The 23,528-nt window shown below is 40.4% G+C and overlaps 4 protein-coding genes across 5 annotated transcripts in view; all 4 read right to left on the bottom strand.

Annotated features, from left to right (window-relative positions):
• Positions 1-72: 72 nt before the first annotated feature.
• sumo3a (small ubiquitin like modifier 3a) lies at positions 73-3,792 on the bottom strand. Of its 2 annotated transcripts, XM_085256751.1 has the most exons (4): positions 3,634-3,792; positions 2,627-2,755; positions 2,465-2,536; positions 73-2,326 (listed from the first exon to the last, which is right to left on the bottom strand). In XM_085256751.1, the coding sequence occupies exons 1-4, from the start codon at positions 3,652-3,654 to the stop codon at positions 2,264-2,266; spliced, it is 285 nt and encodes a 94-aa protein (XP_085112877.1). In that variant the 5' UTR covers positions 3,655-3,792; the 3' UTR covers positions 73-2,263. The 2 variants fall into 2 exon arrangements, with proteins under 2 accessions (XP_085112877.1, XP_085112876.1); XM_085256750.1 differs by having other exon boundaries at positions 2,465-2,755.
• Positions 3,793-7,744: 3,952 nt separating this feature from the next.
• LOC146552312 (uncharacterized) lies at positions 7,745-9,661 on the bottom strand. The gene has a single exon (XM_085257113.1). It carries the CDS (start codon positions 9,526-9,528, stop codon positions 8,479-8,481), a length of 1,050 nt encoding a protein of 349 aa, XP_085113239.1. The 5' UTR covers positions 9,529-9,661; the 3' UTR covers positions 7,745-8,478.
• A 1,054-nt stretch (positions 9,662-10,715) lies between these two features.
• On the bottom strand, positions 10,716-17,316 carry pttg1ipa (PTTG1 interacting protein a). Its single transcript, XM_085256161.1, has 7 exons — positions 17,056-17,316; positions 16,128-16,180; positions 15,726-15,834; positions 13,895-13,997; positions 12,946-13,011; positions 12,336-12,382; positions 10,716-11,466 (listed from the first exon to the last, which is right to left on the bottom strand). The coding sequence occupies exons 1-7, from the start codon at positions 17,141-17,143 to the stop codon at positions 11,429-11,431; spliced, it is 504 nt and encodes a 167-aa protein (XP_085112287.1). The 5' UTR covers positions 17,144-17,316; the 3' UTR covers positions 10,716-11,428.
• Positions 17,317-17,830: 514 nt separating this feature from the next.
• Positions 17,831-23,528, bottom strand: part of myo10l1 (myosin X, like 1) — a 53,619-nt gene continuing 47,921 nt past the window's right edge. Inside the window, exons 40-43 of the mRNA XM_085256162.1 lie at positions 21,822-22,175; positions 21,442-21,618; positions 21,162-21,353; positions 17,831-21,052 (exon numbers count right to left, since the gene is read on the bottom strand). Coding sequence (XP_085112288.1) covers positions 20,948-21,052; positions 21,162-21,353; positions 21,442-21,618; positions 21,822-22,175 — 828 coding nt within the window. The 3' untranslated portion in view covers positions 17,831-20,947. The remainder of the gene's footprint in view (positions 21,053-21,161; positions 21,354-21,441; positions 21,619-21,821; positions 22,176-23,528) is intronic.

Raw genomic sequence — 23,528 nt, 5'->3', positions numbered from 1 at the left:
GGGCTTTAAGTTATGTTCTTTAAAACAAACAGATTAGCTGGTCAAACACAAAAACAAAAACTTGACATCAAATCTGAGTACCAAACTATATTTATTGTATACAGTAGTAAAAGACCACAAATAATGTACAAATCAGTAGAGAAAACATAACATGACAAGACCTGGTCCCCGTTCTTCGTACTTTACAGTTTAGCTCAGCTGACCTTTGTCCAGCTCACTGGGTTCTTGAAATGCGAGCGGAAGGCTGCTTGTTGGCATCGTAAAGTGTGCTCTTACTTTGTGTGACGAAAGCTGGAATCATGATTGCTGACTGGCTTGTGCAGATGCATGTCGCACAAACACTCAACATTTCTCTGTGCAATACAATATTGACAGATGCTTACTGATGGCTGTGCAAGGAAATAAGGTTTCATTTCTCAGTACTGGCACCAACTCTTAACTATTCATATAAAAGATGAAAAACATTTACTGTAGTAGCTGAAAGTGTTCAGACAGTTTTTAAAGCACGTATTAAAACCTACATTTCATTTGTTGCAGTGTGTTTTTAACTTTGAAAGGTGCAACCTTTTCTAATAACTTGAATCCAACTAACTTCAAAAAAAGCTGGGTTTTTCTTTTCAGGATTTGAGCTTAATGAACCGTGGCTGAACTGGGGGGAGGAAAGGGGGAAAAAAGAAATCCTAGCTCATTTCAGACTATTTACATTCAAAGACAATTTGGTTACCCACATACGAAGAACGGGGCCCTGTAGGTACAGAACACTTGTCTCCCAAACTCCAATGGCTGACCTCCTGATATGAAACGAACTGCATGCTTCACTCTCCAGAATGTAAAAATAGTGAAAGACGCTCATCACCACTTGAAAGACTGCCACTGTAACAACACACAAGCAGACAGCATCTCAGCAGCTGGCACAGTAGTGAAAAGTGTCATTGGTGTCTTTTAGCAAAGACAGTCCAACTTTTGCTGGATACCCTTGCTCAAACTTGAACCTGCTCCTCTTCAAAGCACATCTAAAACTCAAGTGTTCCCGTTGGCCTACTTGTGCTAGGGCAATACAGGGGATGAGACACCTGACCTAAAAAAAAACAAAAAACATTCAGGAACCTTTCAGTTATTCCCACTCACAGTCCACCCTCTACAACAAGCAGACCTGCTTTTGAGATCATCACAAGGACCGGTCACTAGCCCACTTTGGAAAAAACAGAACCAAAAAGAAAAATGTTATGTATTTTGCACCAAGAGATTCTTTACACAATCAAACGCCGACCAGCTTACACCGTGGATGCACTTCTGTGATATAGATGAATTCTTTCCCCTGAAACAAGCATTTCTGCATAAGCATATATCCATCTGTACCGCAGACACCCACAGTCACTCACTGAGTAGCCATCTAAGAGGAAGCAAACACTGATGCAATATAAATGCCTTTAAATGTGACAGTTTTCACCTTGAAGTTGGCTTTTTAAAGAGAAGCACGTCAAATATGAAGCAGACGTTCTGTTTTTGGAGTATTGGTCCAAGTCCCACAACATTTATCTAACACCCATTCTGATACTGCTGTACAGGAGGGGGAAAAAATGTCAACCATATGCCCCATGGGTGTTAATGTTTAAAATAACAGACGAAAAAACTAAAATTAACATTTACAAAAGAAAAGAAACATTGCAGAAGCACCTAAAATGCAAAGAATTAAAATTCATTTAACAAAACAAAAACAAACAAAAAAACGAGTCACCATTCAGACAACAAACACACAGAAAAGCAATGTGAAATGGGAAGCATGTGTGTATTATGTTCAGATAGTGCTTCCACTTCAAACCATTTTTATGCCCACTGACAGTGACCCCTGGACAAAACACTTGCAGAGCCTCGCATTCAACCCTGATGGATGAAAACAGTGACAAACTACTGGATACTAAGCTTTCACTGCACAGTGAACCAAAAGCAGTGACAAACCAGGAACAGCTGTGATGAGTTGTTGGTCCAATCACAGCCAGCGGTGCCAGAAGGAAATCTGTGTCCTGATTGGCCAGCAGAGAGACTGTTGACACACAAAAGTTCAGTCCTGACTGAGACAGCACATAAACAGCCAACGAGGCCCCCCGCCAACACCTGACAAAAACCATGACAGACATCTTTAAACTGAAAGAATAATAATAATAATAATAATAATAATATGAGGGGAGTGGTGGGGAAGGGATGGACAGTGAGATGGTTGAGGGCGTTGTCTGAGGGTGGCCGTCAATGAGGTGGGTAGGGCTTAGCAATGGCCGCCTGTCTGCTGCTGGAAAACATCTATGGTGTCTTCATCTTCCATTTCCAGCTGAGAAAAAGATGTTCCATATATTAATTATTTTACAGTATTGCAAACATATTCAATTTATTTAGGGGACAAGTGCGCTGTAATCTTAAAGAAACTGAATGTGTTTCAATAATGGTTACAAGTGCATAATAATCATACCTGTGCAGGCGTATCCGTCTCATTGATCGGCTGGCCATCAAACCTGAACCTGATCTGCCTTATTGAGAGACCCTGCAGATGAAGATGCCGCCTTTCCGTTAAAAGAACAGCAAAGTTAAGTGTGCATGTAATCATGCTGCTTAAGAACTTACAGCAGCTTACCTGTCGTTCACAGTATGCCTTCATTAGTTTACTGAGAGGTGTGTGCCTTTTTATTTTAAACTGAACCACCGACCCATCCTGCCCTGCAACCTTGAGGTTGATGTGGTCATTCTCAGTCTTTACTCCTTCCTGTAGAAACACAATGGTTTAACACTTGATAAACAAATGGATTAGCAACCACAGTAATGCATAGTACGTATACGTTTTCTTTAAAGCGACATCCACAATACTGTTAGCCTTGCTAGCTCAGACATACAGAAAGTAAACTAATAGGCATATAATCCCACAATTTTAACAGCCGTGTCACAAAACACAGATGTGACTTGTGTTGAATTACTGCCATACTATTCAGTTGATGCTTTGATTAAAACAAAACGTACATTGGAGCTCAATAACACAGACATGCTACCATATGCGTTCACACAAGGCACTCACAGGCGCTAACGTTAGCATCATTAGCTCCGGGCTAGGCTCAGAACCACTGGCGAGTTTAGCTACCGGCTAACGCTGCTAGCAGTTTTGTTATGAAGTATTGTGGTACAACAAGCAGCACAACGAAAAAATTAAAACAAATAAAATAAAAACTACCAGAATACCATAGTCACATCAGTTTTTAAGGCGGTGCGTCACCTCCATTTGCGCTCTTCTGCCACTGCTGCAGTTGCGGCATTTGCGGCGTTGCGGACATAGCGTGGTCCCGTTTCGACAAAGAAAAAAATCCGCAAATAACAATCATGGTGTAATTGACATTCCTGCTCCCAACCTTTTAGACCCCAATTAGCGGGACAACATCCCTCCCAAACTCACCTACAGTGAGCTGTGTGAGCGCATATAGACGCACATATGAATGTGCGGGTACTCATTCATTTGCGAAACAAACACTGCGCCGATTTAGAGAAACGTGCAAACCAGGCCATTTTTAGATTGCACATATAAGCGACGGTTTCGCAGGAGCTCGCCTCAGCCATCATAACAAGCAAGCAGTTATATAAACCTCTATATATTACCTTTGGCTTTTCCTCTGACATCTCGGCAGGATTTCGCGTTGCAGTTTACAGAATAATCTGCTAGTTCGGCTTTATTTGTCTTTCTGCCGCCTTCTGTCCTCTCCTCTGCCCTGCTAACGGGTGCGCGCTTCAGACCGTTGCTGCAAATAAGCCATTGGCCCTTAAAACACCACGTGGTTGCCAAATCGCGGGAGCGCGCGTCTATGCAAAAAAAACTCGATCACGCGAGGAATCTATATGAAAATCTCTTATTGTGCGCACAAATTAAACCAAATAACGAGCCACCTGTAAGTGGTAGCTATTGAAGTTCCGTAGTTTAATTTCCATTCATTTAAAATGTTTTGTTTCCATCTTAGTTTAGTTTAGACCAGACTTCAGAATTGGTTAAGCTCTTTAATGTTTAAATATCCTAGTGTATTATTATTGTCATTTTTAATAATACTTTGACTCTTTTAATTTAATTATATGTTTTAAGAAGTTCAGAAATACAGTAGTGGTCAGAAGTTCTTATACACTCATTATGGGCATGAAAGTCATGATAATTTGGGGCTTTTAATAATTTCTTTGAACTGTTCTTTTTCCAGTCAGGAATGATTAATTTACAGTATGCATCAATCTGATGCACAGCTTTGAATTTATTTGGGATTTTCTTCAATCCACACAGGGTCAAAAGCAGAAATACAGACTCAAATATAGACATCAAATCACTTAATTCCCTTAATAAGTGCTATTCAATGTTCTACAATAGCTATCAGTTTAACAAGGTGAAGGCCTGTTTACTTTTTGTTAGTGATCATGTTTGAATGCAACTGGTAGTTTCTTCTTTCCAAAAGGTGAGCAGACATCATATTAAACCCTATGGATTAAGAATGTAACTTGTGTTCATATGTGTGAAGGCAGCAAGTGAAGACTATTAGCAATATAGTGTATACACTTGAGCCTGTATGTGTACTTTTGACACTGCGTGGATTAGATAAAATCCAAAATAATACTGATGATGCCATAGCCCTGACACTACATACTGCCCTGTCACACCTGGAGAAGAGAGACACGTATGTGAGAATGCTGTTTGTAGATTACAGCTCAGCATTCAATACCATCGTTCCCTCGAAGCTGGACAGGAAACTGCAGGATCTAGGACTGAGCAGCTCCCTCTGCAGCTGGATCCTTAGCTTCCTGTCTGACAGACGCCAAGTGGTCAGACTGGGCAGCATCACCTCATCCCCCATCACACTGAACACTGGTGCTCCACAGGGGTGTGTACTGAGCCCTCTCCTATACTCACTCTACACCTACAACTGCACAGCCACTAACAACTCCAACATCATTGTGAAGTTTGCGGACGACACTACAGTGGTGGGTCTTATCACCAATGGTGATGAGACGGCTTACAGGGAGGAGGTCAGCGCCCTGACCCACTGGTGTCAAGACAACCATCTCACCCTCAATGTCGCAAAGACAAAGGAGTTGATAGTGGACTTCCGGAGGTGCAGAGAAGTACACACCCCCATCACCATCAACGGCGCTGCTGTAGAGAGAGTGAGCAGCTTCCGGTTCCTTGGTGTACATCTGGCTGAGGATCTTACATGGTCAGTACACACAAACAAAACAGTGAAGAAGGCGCAGCAGCGCCTCTTCTTTCTCAGGAGACTGAAAAGATTCGGCATGAGCCCCCGCATCCTCAGGACCTTCTATCACTGTGCCATTGAGAGCATCCTCACTGGATGCATCACCACCTGGTATGGCAACAGCACCGCCTACAACTGCAAAGCTCTCCAGCGAGTAGTGCGGTGCTCTGAACGGATAATTGGAGGTGAGCTTCCCTCCCTCCAAGACATCTACAGGAAGCGGTGCCTGAGGAAAGCGGGGAGGATCATCAAGGACTCCAGTCACCCCAGCCATAAACTGTTCAGACTACTTCCATCAGGAAGGAGGTTCTGCAGCATCCGGTCCCGTACCAGCAGACTGAGAGACAGCTTTTTCCATCAGGCCATCAGACTGCTGAACACGTCATAGACACCTCAGCTTCACTACTGGAACTTTAACATTATGCACTCCATACTGTACAGTAATGCCACTGTTTTGCACATGTCTCAACTCTGTATATTTTTATATATTTTATTTATTGTTTACTCTATTTAATTTGTAAAATATGTGTACACACACACACACACGTAGAAAAATATTTAGTATACACATCCAGAAATGCATATACTATTATATATTGCACATATATTTATTAGTTTCAGATGTAGCCATTCTTGTATTTTGCTTGTTTACATTATTGTATTTTGCACAACTCTGTTGCTTGTGAAGCTCGCACACAAGAATTTCACTCACATGTGCTGTACCAATGTACCTGCACATGTGATGTGACAATAAAAGTGATTTGATTTGATTTGATTAAAGAAAGGGGCAATGTGTGGGGCAATGTGGGAAGTACTGGTAACGTTGGTATAGCAAATTTTTATATGTTTAACATTAAAAACATAAAAACTATGCAAGTCCCTCACTGGTTTGGCATTGGTTCCCAGCTTCCTGGCAAAGTAAATACAACACAGTGTCTGTGAAGGTTCTCAGTCATCCAGGTCATCGTAGTCAAAGGAGCTTGCAAAGAAAAGCGTCTGGACTTCTTTAAGTTAGTTGAAGACGTTTCACCTCTCATCCGAGAAGCTTCTTCAGTTCTAAGGTCAAATGGTGGAGAGTCCCAGATTTAAACCTAGTGGGAGTAACCCCCCACAGAGGGACAAAAGGACCCACTGATGATCCTCTAAACTCACCCGAAACTCTGGCTGATTGGGACCCACACCCAGTTTCACACCTTGGCTCAGGCGATTAGAGGATCATCAGGGGGTCCTTTTGTCCCTCTGTGGGGGGTTACTCCCACTAGGTTTAAATCTGGGACTCTCCACCATTTGACCTTAGAACTGAAGAAGCTTCTCGGATGAGAGGTGAAACGTCTTCAACTAACTTAAAGAAGTCCAGACGCTTTTCTTTGCAAGCTCCTTTGACTAAATACAACACAGATAAATAGAAACTGAAGTTTATTTTATGGTCTAACCTTTAACTCTCATTTCATCTCATTTTCTCTGCTTATCTTGTTTGGCATCAGTACTGATGCATCCATAGTTCACATTTCTTTATGAGCTGTGCTGACTAATATGTGGGACATTGAGTCAACTAGTGCATGCCCATGCTACAGTGTAATTGTCCCTTTTGACAGCAAAATCATGGCCTTACTTTAACCCACTTACTTGGTATATATGTGTTACTAATAAGTCCTTTAGTTACAGGTAGTCTCACTGCGATGGAGATCTTTTTCAAGAGGGAAAGGAGTACCAAAAAATCCCCTAAAACATACAAGAACACTCACAAAATCTAGTGTAATAAATCTAGTGTAGTATATTAATCTTTTTGTGTTTTTGCGTTTTGAAGTTATATAATCTTGTACTGAAAAAATAATGTTTTAAAGAGCTCAAACAAAGAAAGTGCTTATATCCCCCAATGACTAATATATCACTTTAAGGAGATGATCCAATGGAAACTAAAGCTTTTTCCTAATTTGTGTGACCCTGAACTTTAACCTATGGCCTTGAAGATATTCTAAAATATATACCAAACATAAATACCACATTACAGTGGTGTATTTGATTATTTTTACCCATATGACTGGAGCAGAATTAACTGAAATCTTTGGCTTCTATAAGCAGAAAAAGAGATTTTAAGTCAAAGTTAAGTTTAAGTTAAATTCGTGCAGTCTGTGACTTTGTGACTTTATGGTGTCATTGTGATGTCGAATTGAAAAAACAAGAGCATTCGGAGAGTGCAACTCACCCTGAAGGGCAAGGACTATACTTTTTTTTACTATACTAAAAAAAATAGATGTTTTATGATGTTTTTATTATAACATGCTGACATCAGCCTGCTTTTATTACAGTGCAGCAACCTCAGCCTGCTTTTATAAAGACATAATGCCTGACCTTTGACCTATGACCTTGAAGCATTGAATACTAAAATAGTCTGTTTTATTATCTTTACCTATATGATTGCAACACAACTGACTAAAATTTCTGGCTTCTATAAGCTAAAAAAACCTTGAGATTTAAAAATATTTTCATTTTCAGTGCGTGATTTTGCAAATCTTTATGCTGTCACTGTAACACTGTAGGGCATGGTATTTGGGGGAGGGCCGGGCTGGGGTGGTAGGTTGTACAGCTCTCAATGGCCTTTTATATGATATATTACTCGATATTGTTTTTTTGAAAAACTTTTCTGGGTCAACTTTACCTTTGCGTGCTGACAATGAAGGTCAAGGTCAAATGCTTAGCTAACCTAGGCTTGCATATTTTTGTAAAGACAACCCATTAAAAAAAATAAGGTAATATGAAGAGCAATATAAAGATTTTATTGATTTTGGCATGACCTTGACCTGATTTTCTTGTAAATTAAATCAGCTCCGGCTGTTACTGGCATACCATCACACAAAATATGAAAATGATACCTTGAAAACTGTGGAGTCAAGATTGCTAACAAACAGACAAACAAACAAACAGAACCATGACACCACCAGGAGAAAAATCCAGACAGACACTTAACATGAAATCAAAAAATGCAGTTTCACAATTTTTGTTTTCTTTGTAGCTCATTTCATAGGCAGCAAGGTATTCAAATCCAGTTTCTCCAAGACCAGTGTGAATGGGAGGTGCAGCTAAAATGTCTTTCAGCCTTCTAAATAAATAAATCCCACTCCTTCATATAAGATACAACGGTGAGTAAGTGTGATACACAGAATCAAGAGGCTTCTGGGGAGACGGAGAAGCATACATATAAACACTGTCACCATAATCAGACGCAGACAAAACTCTGGATGTTCACTGTGAACAGTGATGGTAATTCAGAATGCACCTGTCCCTCCTCAAAAGCAGACTCGTGAAAATTCCACACAGGTGCTGGAAAGCCGAGTCCATTTGTCTTTCGGGAAGCATTGAGCACTTGCAGTCTATAATGTTCACGGCGCCATGGTCTGTCGTTTTCTGACGGCCTTTCTCTGTCCACGCTGGTTTCTCGCAGTCTGCGCAAAGCTTGTGCGGACCGGTCATGGTCCAAGCGATGCACCTTTTCCTCACTGGTTTCGCGCAGTCTCCGTGAAGCCTGAGCCAGTCGATTATTTTGTAGGCGATGCTCCCTCTCCGAACTGGTTTCTCTCAGTCTGCGCAAAGCTTGAGCAGACCGGGCATGGTACAATCGACGCTGCCTTTCCTCGCTGGTTTCTCGCTGCCTCCGTGAAGCTTGAGCCAGTCTGGCATTTTGCAGCCGAAGCCGTCTTTCCTCGCTGGTTTCTCGCTGTCTTCGTGATGCATGAGCCAATCTGTCATTTTCTAAGCGATGCCGTCTCTCTTCGCTGGTTTCGTGCAATCTCCGTGAAGCTTGCCCCCGCCGCTTATTTTCCAGGCGATGCTCCCTCTCCAAGCTGGTTTCACGCCGTCTTCTGGAAGCCTTAGCCAGGCGGTCATTTTGCAGACGTTGCAGCCTTTCCAAACTGGTTTCCCGCTGTCTGCGCGAAGCTTGAGCCGACCGGGCATGGTACAATCGACGCTGCCTTTCTTCGCTGGTTTCGCGCTGTCTCCGCGAAGCCTGGGCCAGTCTGGCATTTTCCAGGCGAAGTCGTCTTTTTTCGCTGCTCTCGCGCCGTCTCCGCGAAGCTTGGGATACTCTGGCGTTTTCTAAACGACGCTGTCTCTCTTCGCTGGTTTCTCGCTGTCTTCGTGCAGCTTCTGCTAATCTGGCGTTTTCCAGTCTAGATTCTCTTTGATGCTGAGATTCAGTGGCCCTGATTTTCTTCTTCCGCATGGCATCCTTACTGCTGCGGCAAGAGCCTTTCCTTTTTCTAGGCATTGTGGTGATGTGACCCTCTCAAGGCCCCTTGACACAAGGAGCGACATGCGCTGCACTGACCGCTGGCTGGAGCGAATTTTTCTGTTGGCCCTCTGCTGCGCTCTGCCGGTACGTCATTTTTTGCGCCCGCTCTACGTTTACTAGATGCGTCTGCTGCTTGTCAATGAAAACCATGCGTCTCTCATCTACAAAGGAGAAGGCATTGGCGTTGAAGTAACCGTACTAGTGAAGAAGAATGTACTCAATGACCTTAACTGCACATGCCTGCAACAAATCTGTGTGTGTGTGTTCGTCTGTGAACTTCTACTCAATCAGGAGTTTGATAACACACAGGCACGACTCAGGGCCCCAAAAGTTCTTATCTATATCAGATGTCATGAGGTCATCATATTGCCTAGCAACAGACTAACAGTGAACCCATTTTCCTTGGAAGAAAAATATAAAGAAAGCAGGAGTGGCTAGAGACTTTTGCACAGTATTCATAACATAAATGCTAAAAAAATTGGTGGTTTTAGCTTGTTGGTATATCACCATCAAGTTTGACTGCATGTTGGTGGAGTTTGCAGACAAACAGATTTGGTATAAAATACATAAAACAATGGGGCAAGGGATACAAGTGCTTTGCAGATACCATTAAAAAGTGGAATACCTGGTCAGCCTAATTAAAGATCCAGACTTTGCCAGTACATCAGGTCCTCTGTGCCTCTTCGTTGTTTTTTATTTTACATTTTATTTCACTTGATTTAAGTAGTCGATAAGTTCATAGTTTTTCATGTTTTGAAATATGGTTTTATTTTAGCATTTGTTTGTGTTTGTTTTGAGGTAGACCTCCTCCTTCGTGCTCCAACAGGGCAATGACCCCCCCCACTCCATGGCCTTCCTAGAGCTTCAACCTCGATCATACTGAAAATCGGACAACAATGCTTAAGAGTGTCTTGAAACCAAGTTAAAGGAATTCTGCCATGAGTGTTAAAAAAAATCTATCCAGAAATATGCCAGAAGCTTGTTGATGGATAAAAGTGTCTGATTGACGTGCAACTTACCAAGGCAGATTTAAACAAATAGTGTGGGTCTATGTATACCATATGTATACGTGGTACAAAGTCGTAACTCGTGGTGAGCATACGTAATCTTCTGACTACAACTGAAGATCATTGATTTTTTTTTCTTTTAAGGAATAACACATCTTTTAATCAAATGTTTGATTTATTGATAAACTGTACAAAACATACAGTATTTTATAAAGGTAGGTTAACATGAAAGCTCAATGGGAAATAAACATAAACAGTGTTACTATCAGAATTAGGGATCAGTCTGAAATCTTTTATTTAAGTTCTTTCATTATGTTCATTTTGACCTCATATATTCAGAATATATTCTGCAAATGTGATTGGTTTAAAATTCGTTGTCAACAGTAGGAAACAGCAGCAGTAACACAGTAATTAGATTTCAGAATGGGGAAAAAACATTTAAAACAAGATAAAAGTAAAATCTCAGCAGCAAAAACAATGTGAAAATGTACAATTACAACAGAAGCTAAAGGAAAGAATATTCCAGCAGCCAGACTGGACTCCTTCCATTCAGTACCATTAGACTAAATACCCAAATAAATAGTAGATTAGCAGATTAGTATCTTGAGTCACAGGATAAATGACAAGTGTTTGGAAAAATACCAACACTACATATCTCTTCTAGCATTTGGTTCCAGCCTCTTGGGTCATTTCAGTAAATGTAGGATTCTTTGAAAGCTTCATTGACCAAATGACCCTGATCTATTTAAACTACTTTTCTTACATTTGATTTTTTATATCAATTACAACAATTCTCCAATCATGTCACTTCAAGACAGCTCATGGATGTCCTCTGTCCGCAGTTAATAATCTCAGTTGACAAATCCATTTCAAGAAAATCTGGAGTATGGGTTTTGTCCACTTAGACCTGGAAAACATTAAACAATCAGTAAGAGTTGCCCTGATTTAAATAAATCGTTTGATATATTCACGCAAAATGGTAACTATGAAGTCAATGCCAGATTACGGTGAACGTAGCTTAGCACGGACAGGAGTAAATGGCTAGCCTCGCACTGTATTGTATCATAGCTAAATAAAAACTTACCAGCCTCTCTTAAACTTTTATATTTAGCTTTATGGTATACACCCATCAGCCATAACATTACAAGGACCTTAGCAGGAACATTTAGGTTGTAGGTTGGGCCTCCATGGATCAGACTCCAGGAGGTGCTCTTGCAGGATGAACTGGAACAAGTCTTGCGACTGTGTCTATCTTTTCTGCTCAATTAACCCTGATACTATGCGAGTGCCAGTGCAGAAGTAATTACTCATTGGTGTCTTTTGAAAATCATTCATATTATAGCAGGCCTGCAAAGTTAACATAGTGTTATGTGTTGCCCACTGGGGTGATTTCCACTCAAAGAAAACCTGGAGGACATAATCTGATGCTTTCTCTGAATTTCTTGCAGTAGCCAGTTCCATATCCATAAACATCTGAATTTCATTAGTAGAAAAGAGACATTTAAATAGTATAGCTCTGAACTCTCTGGACCTTATGGACACAGTCAGACAAGCTCTTTTTTCCCCTCCCCAGCAGTTATGCTAAACTGGGCAAAGTGCCTCATACTGGTAGTACAATACAGAATCAACTTTCTTAATCACGCGCTCTCATATCTACTAAATGACATTACAGGTGTAAAAAGAGCCACATTTTGTTTTGTAGAGTAAGTCATAATTTAGATGCTGTATAGGTAGCCGATTGCTGACACACACAGACTAACAAAGAGAAAAGCTTACCATATTTCTGCCTGATTTCCTGGTGTCTCTGCTTCATCTCCGCCCTCCTGTAAAGACAAAACATTCTTCCATAAGTCACAGGGCGACGACTAATGATTTTTCAGAATGTCAGACTCGTGGAAACAAACCAGTTTGGGCTGATAACAGTATGACGTCTGCATTTTTCCCCCTCGTGTGTGTTGAAAGAAAGCGATGCTAATCATAGCTATCAATGCAAAAGGTAGCCGGTGTGTCGCACCTAGTGCAACTATTACAGAACCAATAAAAGCCCAAAATGTATAATTGTTGTTTAGAGGAAATACATGTAAAGTATAGAGAAATAACTCCAATTTGTATGTGTTTATAGCAAATATTTAATGTTAGCTGAGAGAGATGCTGTTCTATAGGAAGAAACTTGGTCATAAAGACATGGTGCTGAACTGTAGTTTTGTTTTTTCTCATGATTTTTGAATTTTAATTATATAAACTAGAGATTTAGGCAGCAATTTAGAGTCCACCAATTCTTTAAAGCCACGTTTTGTTAAGTTATAGCTATGGATGTATCAAATACAGAGACCAACCAGTCATAGGGGGTGAAACAGTATTACAAAACAAAACATGATATTGCCACCTTTCGTCCTGCTTGGTTCTCAGCTTATTGGCCTGCCGCTGCATCTTGGCCTCAGACCTGCTAGATCTGAAAAAACAAGACCAGTGTTAGATTTATGTAGTAGAAGGAAAAGATTGCTGATTATTACTAACAAACTCATAAGAAAGCAATCATCGCAAGGTATGTTTAAAGAAAAGCAATTTAGTGGCATTCCTAGTGTGAATAAATGTGGGCAAGTGTTGTGAGTTTAAGATGGGGTTGAACCCTGCAAACGTAGAAAACTTCTTTTTTTTTTTTTTTTAAATTACCACACTTTTCTGAACTGAATCAACTTTAGTTCAGCCTTAACTTAATAAAACAGCATCTGAAAGTCAAAAATGGTGCCAGATGTGGATGACCTATGAATCAGTCAACTGCCAATTGCTTGACAAGGGGGTCGAGTTAAAGAGTGACAACAGAGTCCAGCAAGAACAGGAGAAGAATGAGAAAAGAGTAAATCAAAGAATAAAAATATGCCATGAAAAGCACAGACAGGCTCCACAGTAGACACATTTCACTGATTTTAAACAGTTTCACTTCAGCTCTTTGTAGTTATAATTTCACTTTTCTCTGTGGCTGGCTCATGAACCAACAACAGCAGAAGCAAGAGTAGCCCACAGACTGGATGTGTCACATGTTTTTGACACAGCCCCAATCCACAATAAACACTCTCTGCAGGTAGACGGGCAGTACCTGACTGCCTGCAGACTGCCTTTGTGCTACTTCACGCTCACGCATAAGCGGAAACACTCCCATTTTCAGGATTGCTTACGTGTAACATAATCATTTAATTGAAGGACTTGATGGGTAGTCAGTACATATCTTAACCTGTTGCACACAACTAATAATATAATTGCTACAATGTATTCTACCAGCATCACACTGGCTGGAATGAGAGGGTTTTGTCAACCAGAGCTCACATTACACTTACCCGATGTTCTCACACTTGCAGCAGCAGAACAGACAGACCAAAAAGGCAATGATAAGAATGCCACCAACCACTGACAAGGTGATTATCAAGATCTGGAAGTTCACTGCAGACAGAACCAGAGTGACAATGTCATTCAGAAATCACAAATTTATCTTCCAGATAGAAAATTCTTGTTCTTCCTCCTTCATTAGGTTGCGTTTAATTTCCTCTTCTCAAACCAAATCATTCTACAGATGTACTGAATAAAACGTTAATGTTTTTTGACTCACTGATAAAAATAACAAGGATCAAAGACAATTTTAATGTTTAATATGCAAATGTACTTCTGTAAAAAGTTCTGCATCAAGATTTTAAAGATGTAATAGTACAAAAGCATGTGGACAAAATGAATGTTAACATGAATGGGTTCCTATTTTACTACCAAACTATTGGATAGCACGCTTTGTACAGGGAGAGGCTGTCACGGTGAAACAGGATAGGGCTTTCCCCCATCCCGCTATTGTCTAAAACGTATCTACACGCTGAAGCACTTATTCAAAACAAACAACCCCAGACGCAAAATCCACAAACATGGAGGGGTTTTTTGTTTTTCCACTCTAGTGATTTAGTGAAACTTTCATCTACAGCAAATCAGGATAAACTGTTCCAATCTTCATTTGTGAAAAAAAATAAGAATTATGAAGATGCAGGATCTTTTAATCTCTATTTGTAAGTTTTGGGGGGTTTTTTAGGAAAAAAAATAGTTTTTTAAAGAGAAAGAGCCTTTAAATATAACTATTTAGTTTTTATTTATCCTTGGCACGGTGCTGATTGGGAGCCTGTTGCAGTAGCTCTTGTTCCAATTTATTTATTTTGAAATTATTTCATAACCTACTAAAGTGGATTTTTCTTGCTCCTTGTAGTTTATGTGGAGGTGAAATAGCCTAACAAGCCTACTAGTGGTTTTTCGTATCACTACAATTTCAGCAAGTCGCAGAAAGGGGCTCTACTGCCCGGAGCGAGGCCTGTAAACCTGGGGGACCTATGAGGAAAATGATGGAGACGAAGCTGTTACAGCCAGCATCATGGGGAATGTATGTGGCTGCCCAATAACATGGATTAGTTCAGTGAGCTGATTAAGAGCAGAGGGAACACAGTGAGTGTTGGAGTAGCAGCAAAACACTGTGCACACAGTGTGACTGTACCTGGCTTCAGGACTTTAGTAAGATGTGTTATGTGAAGGGATTGCACAATCCCAGACATTTTATCTGGAACACTGAAGTGCTAGCTGTGGGAATGAGTCCATGTTATGCGTAAAGGGAATTAATTGTTGCTGTTGCATTTTGATGCTGAGGTCAGCCAAATGACTGTGGCTATAGATCCTCTCTGCACCACTTAATTAACACCTCATCTAACATCTGTTTCAGCTCAGCTGCCACAAGGACAGACGCAGAAGTTCTTTGCTACCTCATACCACAATACATGCCTTCATTTTAGGTTTAACCTCCTAGTATAGTATCACATTTAGATTTTAATCCATAAAGCACTTGACTTTCTTGTATTTTTCATTTAACCTGAGCTCCTTCTTTGGAGTAATTTTTAATTTTCCAATTTTTTTATCATGATTGGACTGATGCAACACAGTAATTTCTCAACTTCAGGGACATGTAAGTATTTTTGTCTTATACAAGAATATCGTTTATTAATTATCACTAACACACAGAGAAAAAAAGAAAGAAAATCAGCAAATAAGCTTCAGTCGGACAGTGTACTGGACAGCATATTTAACGACTTTAATTCAATTAACTAAATGTTATCAATGTGATCAGCTTGTGTGTGTGTGTTTTCTTACTCCAGCAGAGTCCCCATCGTGCATCATTCAGAGGGCAGAGCGCATGGGGTGGGAGGATGGTTCTCACTGGATATGTTACACATGACTTTGTTGTGATGCACCACAAGCACTGTTTAAAAAAAATGTGCACAATGTCCCTATTAGTTAAACAGAAAAACAAAAAAGGAGGTATGCAGGCTAATTACAGGAAATTACCTTTTTTAGGCTGTGTGTGATAGGCACACACAGCCTAAAAAAGGAGCAGGGTGAGAATTCATGAGATCAGTTACTTCTCAAACCAGTCAAACAGGTCTGGGTTGGAGGAGGAGACATCTATTCTGACCATGCACACACACAGAAACTCTGTTAACCCAAAAAAGAAATCAGCCAAGCAGAAATAAAACGCTCTCTCAGCAAACTTACCGTCACATTTTTCAGACATTCCTCACAGCTTGTCCCGTTTTTCAACTCACACACTGTAAGTCAAAGAAGTTAATACAATCGAGTTAAAGGACATAATGGGCAAGGTGGAAACATTTTGCCTCAAACGTCAAGGCAAACATGACTGCAAAACTTGTCGAGTTTAAATGAAAGCACCATGAGGAGCAGATTTAAAAAGGCCTGGCATGTGCCCACTCTGGTTTTTGCAACTACTGGTAATCCTCCTGGGACATTTTCCATGGCGACTAAGTACAGCAACTACACAGCCTGTGGAACCAGTCATGTTATTATCAGCAGACATACACAGAACAACAGCCGGGTTTGTGCGAGTGAAGCCATGCATCTGTAAAATGGAGAAACAATGTCTCATATTTGTGTGCCACAGTTTCTCTTAGTCTCTGCTCTGAAACAATCAAGCACCCCAGGGGCTGAAAAAGAGACTCCTTGTTCCTGTTGAGAGGTTTCAACAGTTTTCAGAGACAGGAATCTTACACAGACACAATTCTACCAACAAAGTTGTGTTTTTATTCCTTTTAAGCTTAAATGTGGCCGGTACGTAAGGTTATCTAATATATTTTATAATAAATAGTTTCAGTGTAGAAAATGCAAACAATGACATTTTAATTCTAGATGTTTGGGTGCTTTTCTCCTCAGTTCAAGGCTTATGAAACAATGCTTTATGAATATAATAGCCCTTAAAACTGTTGTGACTTTACTGAACAGATAAAAGACTCACATTCGGGGTTTTGAGCAACCTGCGCGTAGCTATAAAGATAAAAACAACAATACTACTAAAAACAATAATAATAATAATGAATTAGAAAGCAGCTACATCTGATCAAAAACAAAAAACAAAGATTTTCAGCTTAACTAATTCCTCAGCCCCCACATTCACCGATTCCTTTCCTACCGTTCTCAGGTGTGGACGAATCGGCGAAAACGCTCGCCAGGCCGAAACCAAAGAGAAGAACAGCCAATAATATCCGTAAACCCATCATCCAAGAGCGTAGACTCAGATTCTCCTCCAATTTTTTATGTTTCAGAAGATTTTAGAAGACAGTGTAAGCGCAAAAGGAGGAAATGCCTCGGCTGCTCCGACAGAAGTCTGAAACCTGAGAAGTGAACTTGCTGGGAAGGAACCAAAAGCAAAATCCTGACGCACGCTCTCTTTACGCACCCAAACAGACAAAAGAGGGAAAGGCGTTGGCAGAGCGCAGTGCATTTCGATATACGTCATTTAAACTATGCGCTGAATAAACGGAGTTTACAAAAATAGCTGCTTTGACACACACAAAAAGTATATTTTTAAAAAGTCACAGTTAAAACATTAGCTTTTTTCCTGATGGATCATACCTTTTTACAGCTGTTTCGTTTAATCCATTCATTCCCAAGCTCTGTGTTGGCCTCCCACAGTAGGAAAGTGACTCTATAACAAATGCTAACACATAACAGCTAATTGTTGTAGAGGACTTCATGAGCTAGATGTTGTTGGGCAGCTTAGCTCCCCAGCTCCTCAGCTCTTCTAAAGCTTCCATATTTTGTTTCAACAAATTAGATGATAAACTTCATGAAACGAACAGGACATCCAAAGGCAAAGAGGTTTGGAGCCCTAGTGCCAGCACATGCACAGCTCCCTGAAAAACTTCCACTCTGTTCAAAAATAAGTACACAAAGATCACGGTAAATATAGGACCATTTTCAATAATTTATTAAAGCATAATTTTGTAAAGCCAGTTACAAATAAAAAAAGAACACCACACATATCTCTCTCTTTCTCTCTTTTTTTTGTTGTTCTTTTTGTTTAAACAAGCACAATGTTTTACTATGTAAAGGTGATAATAAGCGAAACACAAGATAAGAGTGGGCCCCACTTTGGCCGCCTGCGGCTGATAACAGGACCCTTTGTGATGAAGTTGCCCTTGAAGACAGATTTGTAATCAGAATTTCCATTAAGAAACATGCTGATCACATTTCAGCAACTACAGGGCAAGTTCTTCTTACTCAGTGTAATATCAGTGACAGACAGAACCACAGATGTAGAATAACCAGATCTCACAGCTCCAGGGTCCTCAGGATTTATGGCTTGTGAACTTCAATTTTTCAGTTTTTCACTCCTTTTTTTTTTTTTTTTAGATTAAACTAAATTAACCAAAAGTTCAAAGTGGAACCTGTGAGTGAGTTCTGCTTATTCTAAATCTACAGGCAGGATCCCAGTGGGCTGTGTGTATGCTTTCAGGCCGTAGCTATGATTAAAGACACTGAGGTTATTAAAATTTGGAGAATTTTAGCAAATCTCTGCATTGTACACTTACAACTTTACATGTCGTAGAGACTGATTTCAATATTCTTAGACTTTAAATTGTTATATTTAAAGAAGCAATTCAGGTTTTTTTTCATTAAATCTGTGGATAAATTTATTTTTGGTTACTGGGCAACACTTCAGAGGGGTTGGAGGGGTTTTGGATTCACAGCCTCAGTTTTTCTAAAATCATCGCTGCCACCCTGTAGAGTATGTGATGAACTAGAAAAACAACAACATATTTCACCTGAAGAACTTCACTTTAGTGTCTGGTGTGAAAAGCCAAACCAGATCTGTCTTTGGGGCAAATCCTGAAAATCTTATTGCCACAGAAACAAGTTTAGAAACTTCATCTAAACCAGATAAGACAAATAACTGGAGCATGTTGTCATGCTGGACGGTAACTTTCCATGCTATGCGAGCACGCCCAGTGGATATCTGCTTTGTGGGAACACTTTGTTTACAGTGCTCTCTGCAGGTGTTTGACATGAGTGCCATCTAGCTGCAATGCACAGCATCAGGTGACCTCACTTCGAGTCCAAAGAACACACGCACGCATGCACACACACACACACACACACAAAGCAGTGATGAATTTCAGCATTCCAAGTGCACAATTAAACTTTTTCCAAGCCCGTGTCCTCACAGTGTCATATCTGCTTCTTGTACACTGATGCCGAAAAAAAAAGAATAATCAAAAGCATATTTTCATTCTTCCTGAACAAACTTTGCAACACATACAGCACAATAGGAAATAAACAACCCCTCAACCCTCCCCTGATATTCCATGCTTTTCCCGTTAACTCACAATTACAACACCATTCTTCGCAAAAGTTACTCATGTAAATTCATCTCTTTTTTTCCAAGGAATACAGTAGTATCACTAGTATCACTTCAGTAGTATCGCTTCTCTTTTCCCTTCTCGTATCCAACAGTTTACGCCATTAATACACTCACACACACAGCAGCAATGCAGACACAGCACTTTAGGTTGGCTAAGATAGGGGGAATACAATAATAACAGTATTATCAGTAATTGTTTAAATAAAAATCACATGTTCATAAATAGGCTAAAAACACAGACAAACAGGGTTGTGTGCATTTTTGCTTAAGTCTCCTGATCTCTGAAGAAAAAAATGAGAATAGCTTGAGCAGATGAGGATAGACAGGATTTCATGGCTCCAATTAATTCTTCAGAGTGAGTCCAACAAATAACAACAATGATAAATTCATCAAAATGCTCTTAGAAATATGACCACGATACCAGCCAGACTCACTATAGTCTGTTTCCTTTTTTCTTTTTTTTTTTTTTTATCTTACTCTTACTTCTCTGTGAGTCACATTAATGGCACAGCCAGTGTACAGTATTGGCATCATATTCAGACATACAGTGGTCATTATTAACACCAATCACTTGCATGTATCTTACATGGCAGGTGTCACATTGCATTTAGTATGGCATTTATATACTGTACAGTGCAGCGGCCACCAAAAATGTAACAATAATTCTTATTATAATGTGTGATATACGATACAAAATGATACATGTTTGTTCAGTTTATGTGTGCACGTAGGCGAATATACACATTTATCCAGCTTGTGTGACATGTAGACATAAATAGGGAAAAGTTTGTTGGGGGGTTTTCTGGCCATTGTTCTGGATATTGTTCTTGCAGAGCCAAGTGAGGCTCGTAGCCATGCACATACTTTGGAGAGCATCCAAAGTAAATCTTTCTTCTCTGGAATATTTATAGGATTTTTTTTTTTTAAATACTTAAAGCCGCTTCCTTTGGCTGAGTTTTCTTCTTGTGGCCACACAGTGGCGCTGACGAGTGAGCAGGTGAACACTATGTTGTTTGGTGACGAATCACCGAGTCCTTTTCCTCAGACGTGACAGAGCTGATATTATCGATAACAGACAGAGAAAGCAAGCAAGAACAAGAATTTAGCATTTTAACTTAACAGCGACTGCAAACAAAGAGTGAGGATATATAAAGAGAAAGAGAGAGACTCGGAAATTAGAGGAGAAGTGAGATAGAAACTAACAAAACTGAGAAAGTGTGGCTTTCTTCTGTCTGGCAGTGCAATGGAGGTTGGAGGAGCCACCTGGGGCTGACTGGGACTGGGTGGCTGCTTTGTGCTTGTTGTTTCTGAATTTGTCCAAAAACGGAGAGTTTGGTGTGTGCTTGAACATCTACATGCAGGACTACTGCTGAGGGTTATGTATTTGATGGGACAGCCCCCCAAAACAGTTTTTTTTTTCATGCTATTTCATGTTACGTTATTAATAGATCTCCAGGCCAGTTGAGTGTGCATTTGGCTTCTGTGTCCACTTTTTCCCCATTTTTGTAATTGATGCTCATTCCCTGCTCATGATTCAACGTGGGAGGTTGAGCTGGTTGGTGCGACTGCCCTTTATAAAACACAACCAACCAATGCAAGGAGCCAAGGCGTCTGGTGTCACTAGATGGATGAACGAAGAGCTTTGACTGGCTGGGAGAGATCACCTGACCCAGGCACTGGCAACACTGGACACAGACATGATGCTGCAGCGTTTCTTCACCATCATGTTGATGTAGGCCCGCATAATCTTGGTGATCTCGCCGACCTAAAATGTGAAAAAGGAGATTAGTACATCCTAGATAAGAGGTATCAAATCCTACGCTGAGAAAATACGCTGAGGGGGGGTGATTAGACAACGAATGATGAGCTCTCACCAGTGGAGTCTCAAAGTACATCTCTCTCTCATCCACGATGATCTTGTAGGTGCAGGGCTGTGACGCTCCGAAGAAGGTGATGTGTTCGTACTGGAAGGTCTCGAGCGGTTTGGGTTCTCCTCGTTTATACACAGACACGTTGTCAGCGCTCACACCCAGCCACAGATCATGAGGGAAACCTCCCTCTTTACACTAGCAAGAGAAGAGAGAAGGGAAAAGAAGCAGATCAAATTTATTTGTACAAAGCTCCAAAATTGATCTTCTGAGCGTTTTTCCTCACCTCCACATCAAATAGGGTGGAGCCATATCCTGGCCACTCCTTAATGATGCTCATGTATTTCAGCATGGCCTGATGCTGCGGCATGCCCTGCAGACGAGTCCACTTCTCGAGCACGCTGGTCCGTGTTGCAGACGTCTCCTCCTTCACCCACATCTCAAGCATTTGCTCATCCTCCATCTGAAACAATCAGCGAATCCTCCGAACTATCATGTGTATATTTATTTATTTATTCATTTATTATTTAGTATAGCAGGAGACGGATTTCAGTGAACTTAAGATGCAGAATTGTACAAATCACTTTTGCAAAGTAGAATTTTAAAATGAAGTAGCTATATTTTCTTTAACTTTAATGAAAAGCTACTTTTTCCTCCATCACTGACCTTCTGCTTCTTCAGTGAACCAGTCTTGAAACTTCTCCTAAGGGTGCCATCCAGGAAGCTCGGAGTCTTTCGTTTCTCTACGCAGGGCCCGACACCACCTTGTCCTACTGCCACGCCTTTTCCATCTACAGCTCCAACACCTCCAGCCCCTCCAGCTCCACCTGTGACCCCCACACCCGGTTTGGTGGAGTGCAAAATGCGGTTGCGCAGACGTCCAATTGGGTAGACGCTCCCCAGGCTCCACCCGGCTCGACCTGCCCCATCACCGTGGAGATACTGAAGACGTAAAGCGGCCAGGTGCTGCAGCGTTTCCTCCGAGGCCGGGAAGTGACCACTTATCAAAGATTCGTGCGCCTGGGAGAGAGAGCAAGACAGTCTGCATTTCTGACACTTATATTTCCTGACTGGATCACATCTTCAGCAGGAAGAGAAAATATCAGGCTCAATTGGAATTGCGTTCAAATACTGCTTTTGTAATCTTACTAAAAATGAATACACCTAGTCATACATTCATGCCAGAGAACCAGCGAGTCAACAGCCACCACTACATCGTTCATGTAGGAAAGCCTCATTTTACTTACAATCTTTAGGTCCTCGTTGATTTATCTGTGTATCGTTCCCCAGTTTGTTTAACCCAGACTTAGATTTTGATTGTTGTCAGGTGTCAACATTAATTAGTTTTGGTTTCTGGTTTTTACTCCTTTGAGATTATTATGGCTTTGTTCTACTTGATGTCACACAGTTTCTTACAGCTAAACCACAACAGAGGTCATATAATTTGGCACGATTACGAATTAAGAGGTTAAATAAGACATTTTAAGGGCTTTTTAATTCCTTTCATTCATGTTAAAAACATTGGGATAATCTTGGGACATTAATTTGAAATTTAACAAAGAAATGTTGGGGTCAAGAGCAGTTTCTTCCAGCTCAGAACTATCTTATTATCTTAGGAGGATGATGTTATTATCTTTTTCTTCACTGTACACTGGAGTTAGTCAATTATCTATCATCTATTAGTTATTCCAAGATTTACAGAAACATCCAGTATAAAGTGGCACTGTTTGTGTTTAAAGGCCTAAATGGTCTTGAACCTACATACATGACTGGGTCCCTGACGCAGGATTTTGAGTTTTCTTAGTTTCTTTTTGGATCAATGTTTTTTGTTTCATCTGAATCTTTAGTTATCGCAAGGTTTGGGTTTATGAGTAATGTTTGCCTACTGTAGAGTTGTTGCTTTAACTTAGATTTGTTATATCATGAGTCCAGTTTTTCTTTCTTCTGTTTAAGTTTTCTTATTTGTGTTCTTGCTCACTATCTGGTTTCTGTTTTTGGTGATTCATATCATTTCATGCTTTCAGTTTATTCCTGCCTCACCTGTGTTCCCATGTTAAGTGGCCGTCTCTGTGCCCTGCTCACTTCCTGTTTTACTCTGGTATTTAGTTCACTCCTGTGTTTGATGTTTGAAGTTTTACTTCCCATGTTTTGGTATCATTCATTTGTTTCACCTGTTCCTTATTTTCTCCAGCTGTGTTGCTGTGACCAGATTAATCCCCAGAAGAGTTATTGCAGTTTACTTTTTTCTAATTAGTTTTTATTCTTATTTCATTTTGACTTTTTAAGTACAGTGTACTTTCAGTTAGTTTGCTGAGTGGATTTTCTTGTTTCGGTTTAGTTTTTATTGTTTGAGAATGGTTAGGTTTATTAGTT

Source organism: Mchenga conophoros, linkage group LG19, assembly GCF_057382185.1.
Source record: "Mchenga conophoros isolate Kocher_MC1m ecotype Shallow Benthic linkage group LG19, M_conophoros_male_GT1.1, whole genome shotgun sequence".
Lineage (NCBI taxonomy): Eukaryota > Metazoa > Chordata > Actinopteri > Cichliformes > Cichlidae > Mchenga > Mchenga conophoros.
This window is presented reverse-complemented; position numbering and strand designations above follow the sequence as displayed.

What these genes read in the sequence shown, in the direction of transcription:
- sumo3a (XM_085256750.1), bottom strand. Translation starts at nt 3,654, where the DNA reads ATGTCAGAGGAAAAGCCAAAG. An exon ending in TGTCAGAGGAAAAGCCAAAG is followed by an intron (nt 2,756 to 3,633) that starts GTAATATATAGA and finishes GTGTTTCTACAG; the next exon opens with GAAGGAGTAAAGACTGAGAA. An exon ending in AGACGGATACGCCTGCACAG is followed by an intron (nt 2,327 to 2,464) that starts GTATGATTATTA and finishes TCTTTTTCTCAG; the next exon opens with CTGGAAATGGAAGATGAAGA.
- pttg1ipa (XM_085256161.1), bottom strand. Translation starts at nt 17,143, where the DNA reads ATGATGGGTTTACGGATATTATTGGCTGTTCTTCTCTTTGGTTTCGGC. An exon ending in AATGTCTGAAAAATGTGACG is followed by an intron (nt 15,835 to 16,127) that starts GTAAGTTTGCTG and finishes TTTTTTAAACAG; the next exon opens with TGCTTGTGGTGCATCACAAC. An exon ending in ACGATGGGGACTCTGCTGGA is followed by an intron (nt 13,998 to 15,725) that starts GTAAGAAAACAC and finishes TTCTGTCTGCAG; the next exon opens with TGAACTTCCAGATCTTGATA.
- LOC146552312 (XM_085257113.1), bottom strand. Translation starts at nt 9,528, where the DNA reads ATGCCTAGAAAAAGGAAAGGCTCTTGCCGCAGCAGTAAGGATGCCATG.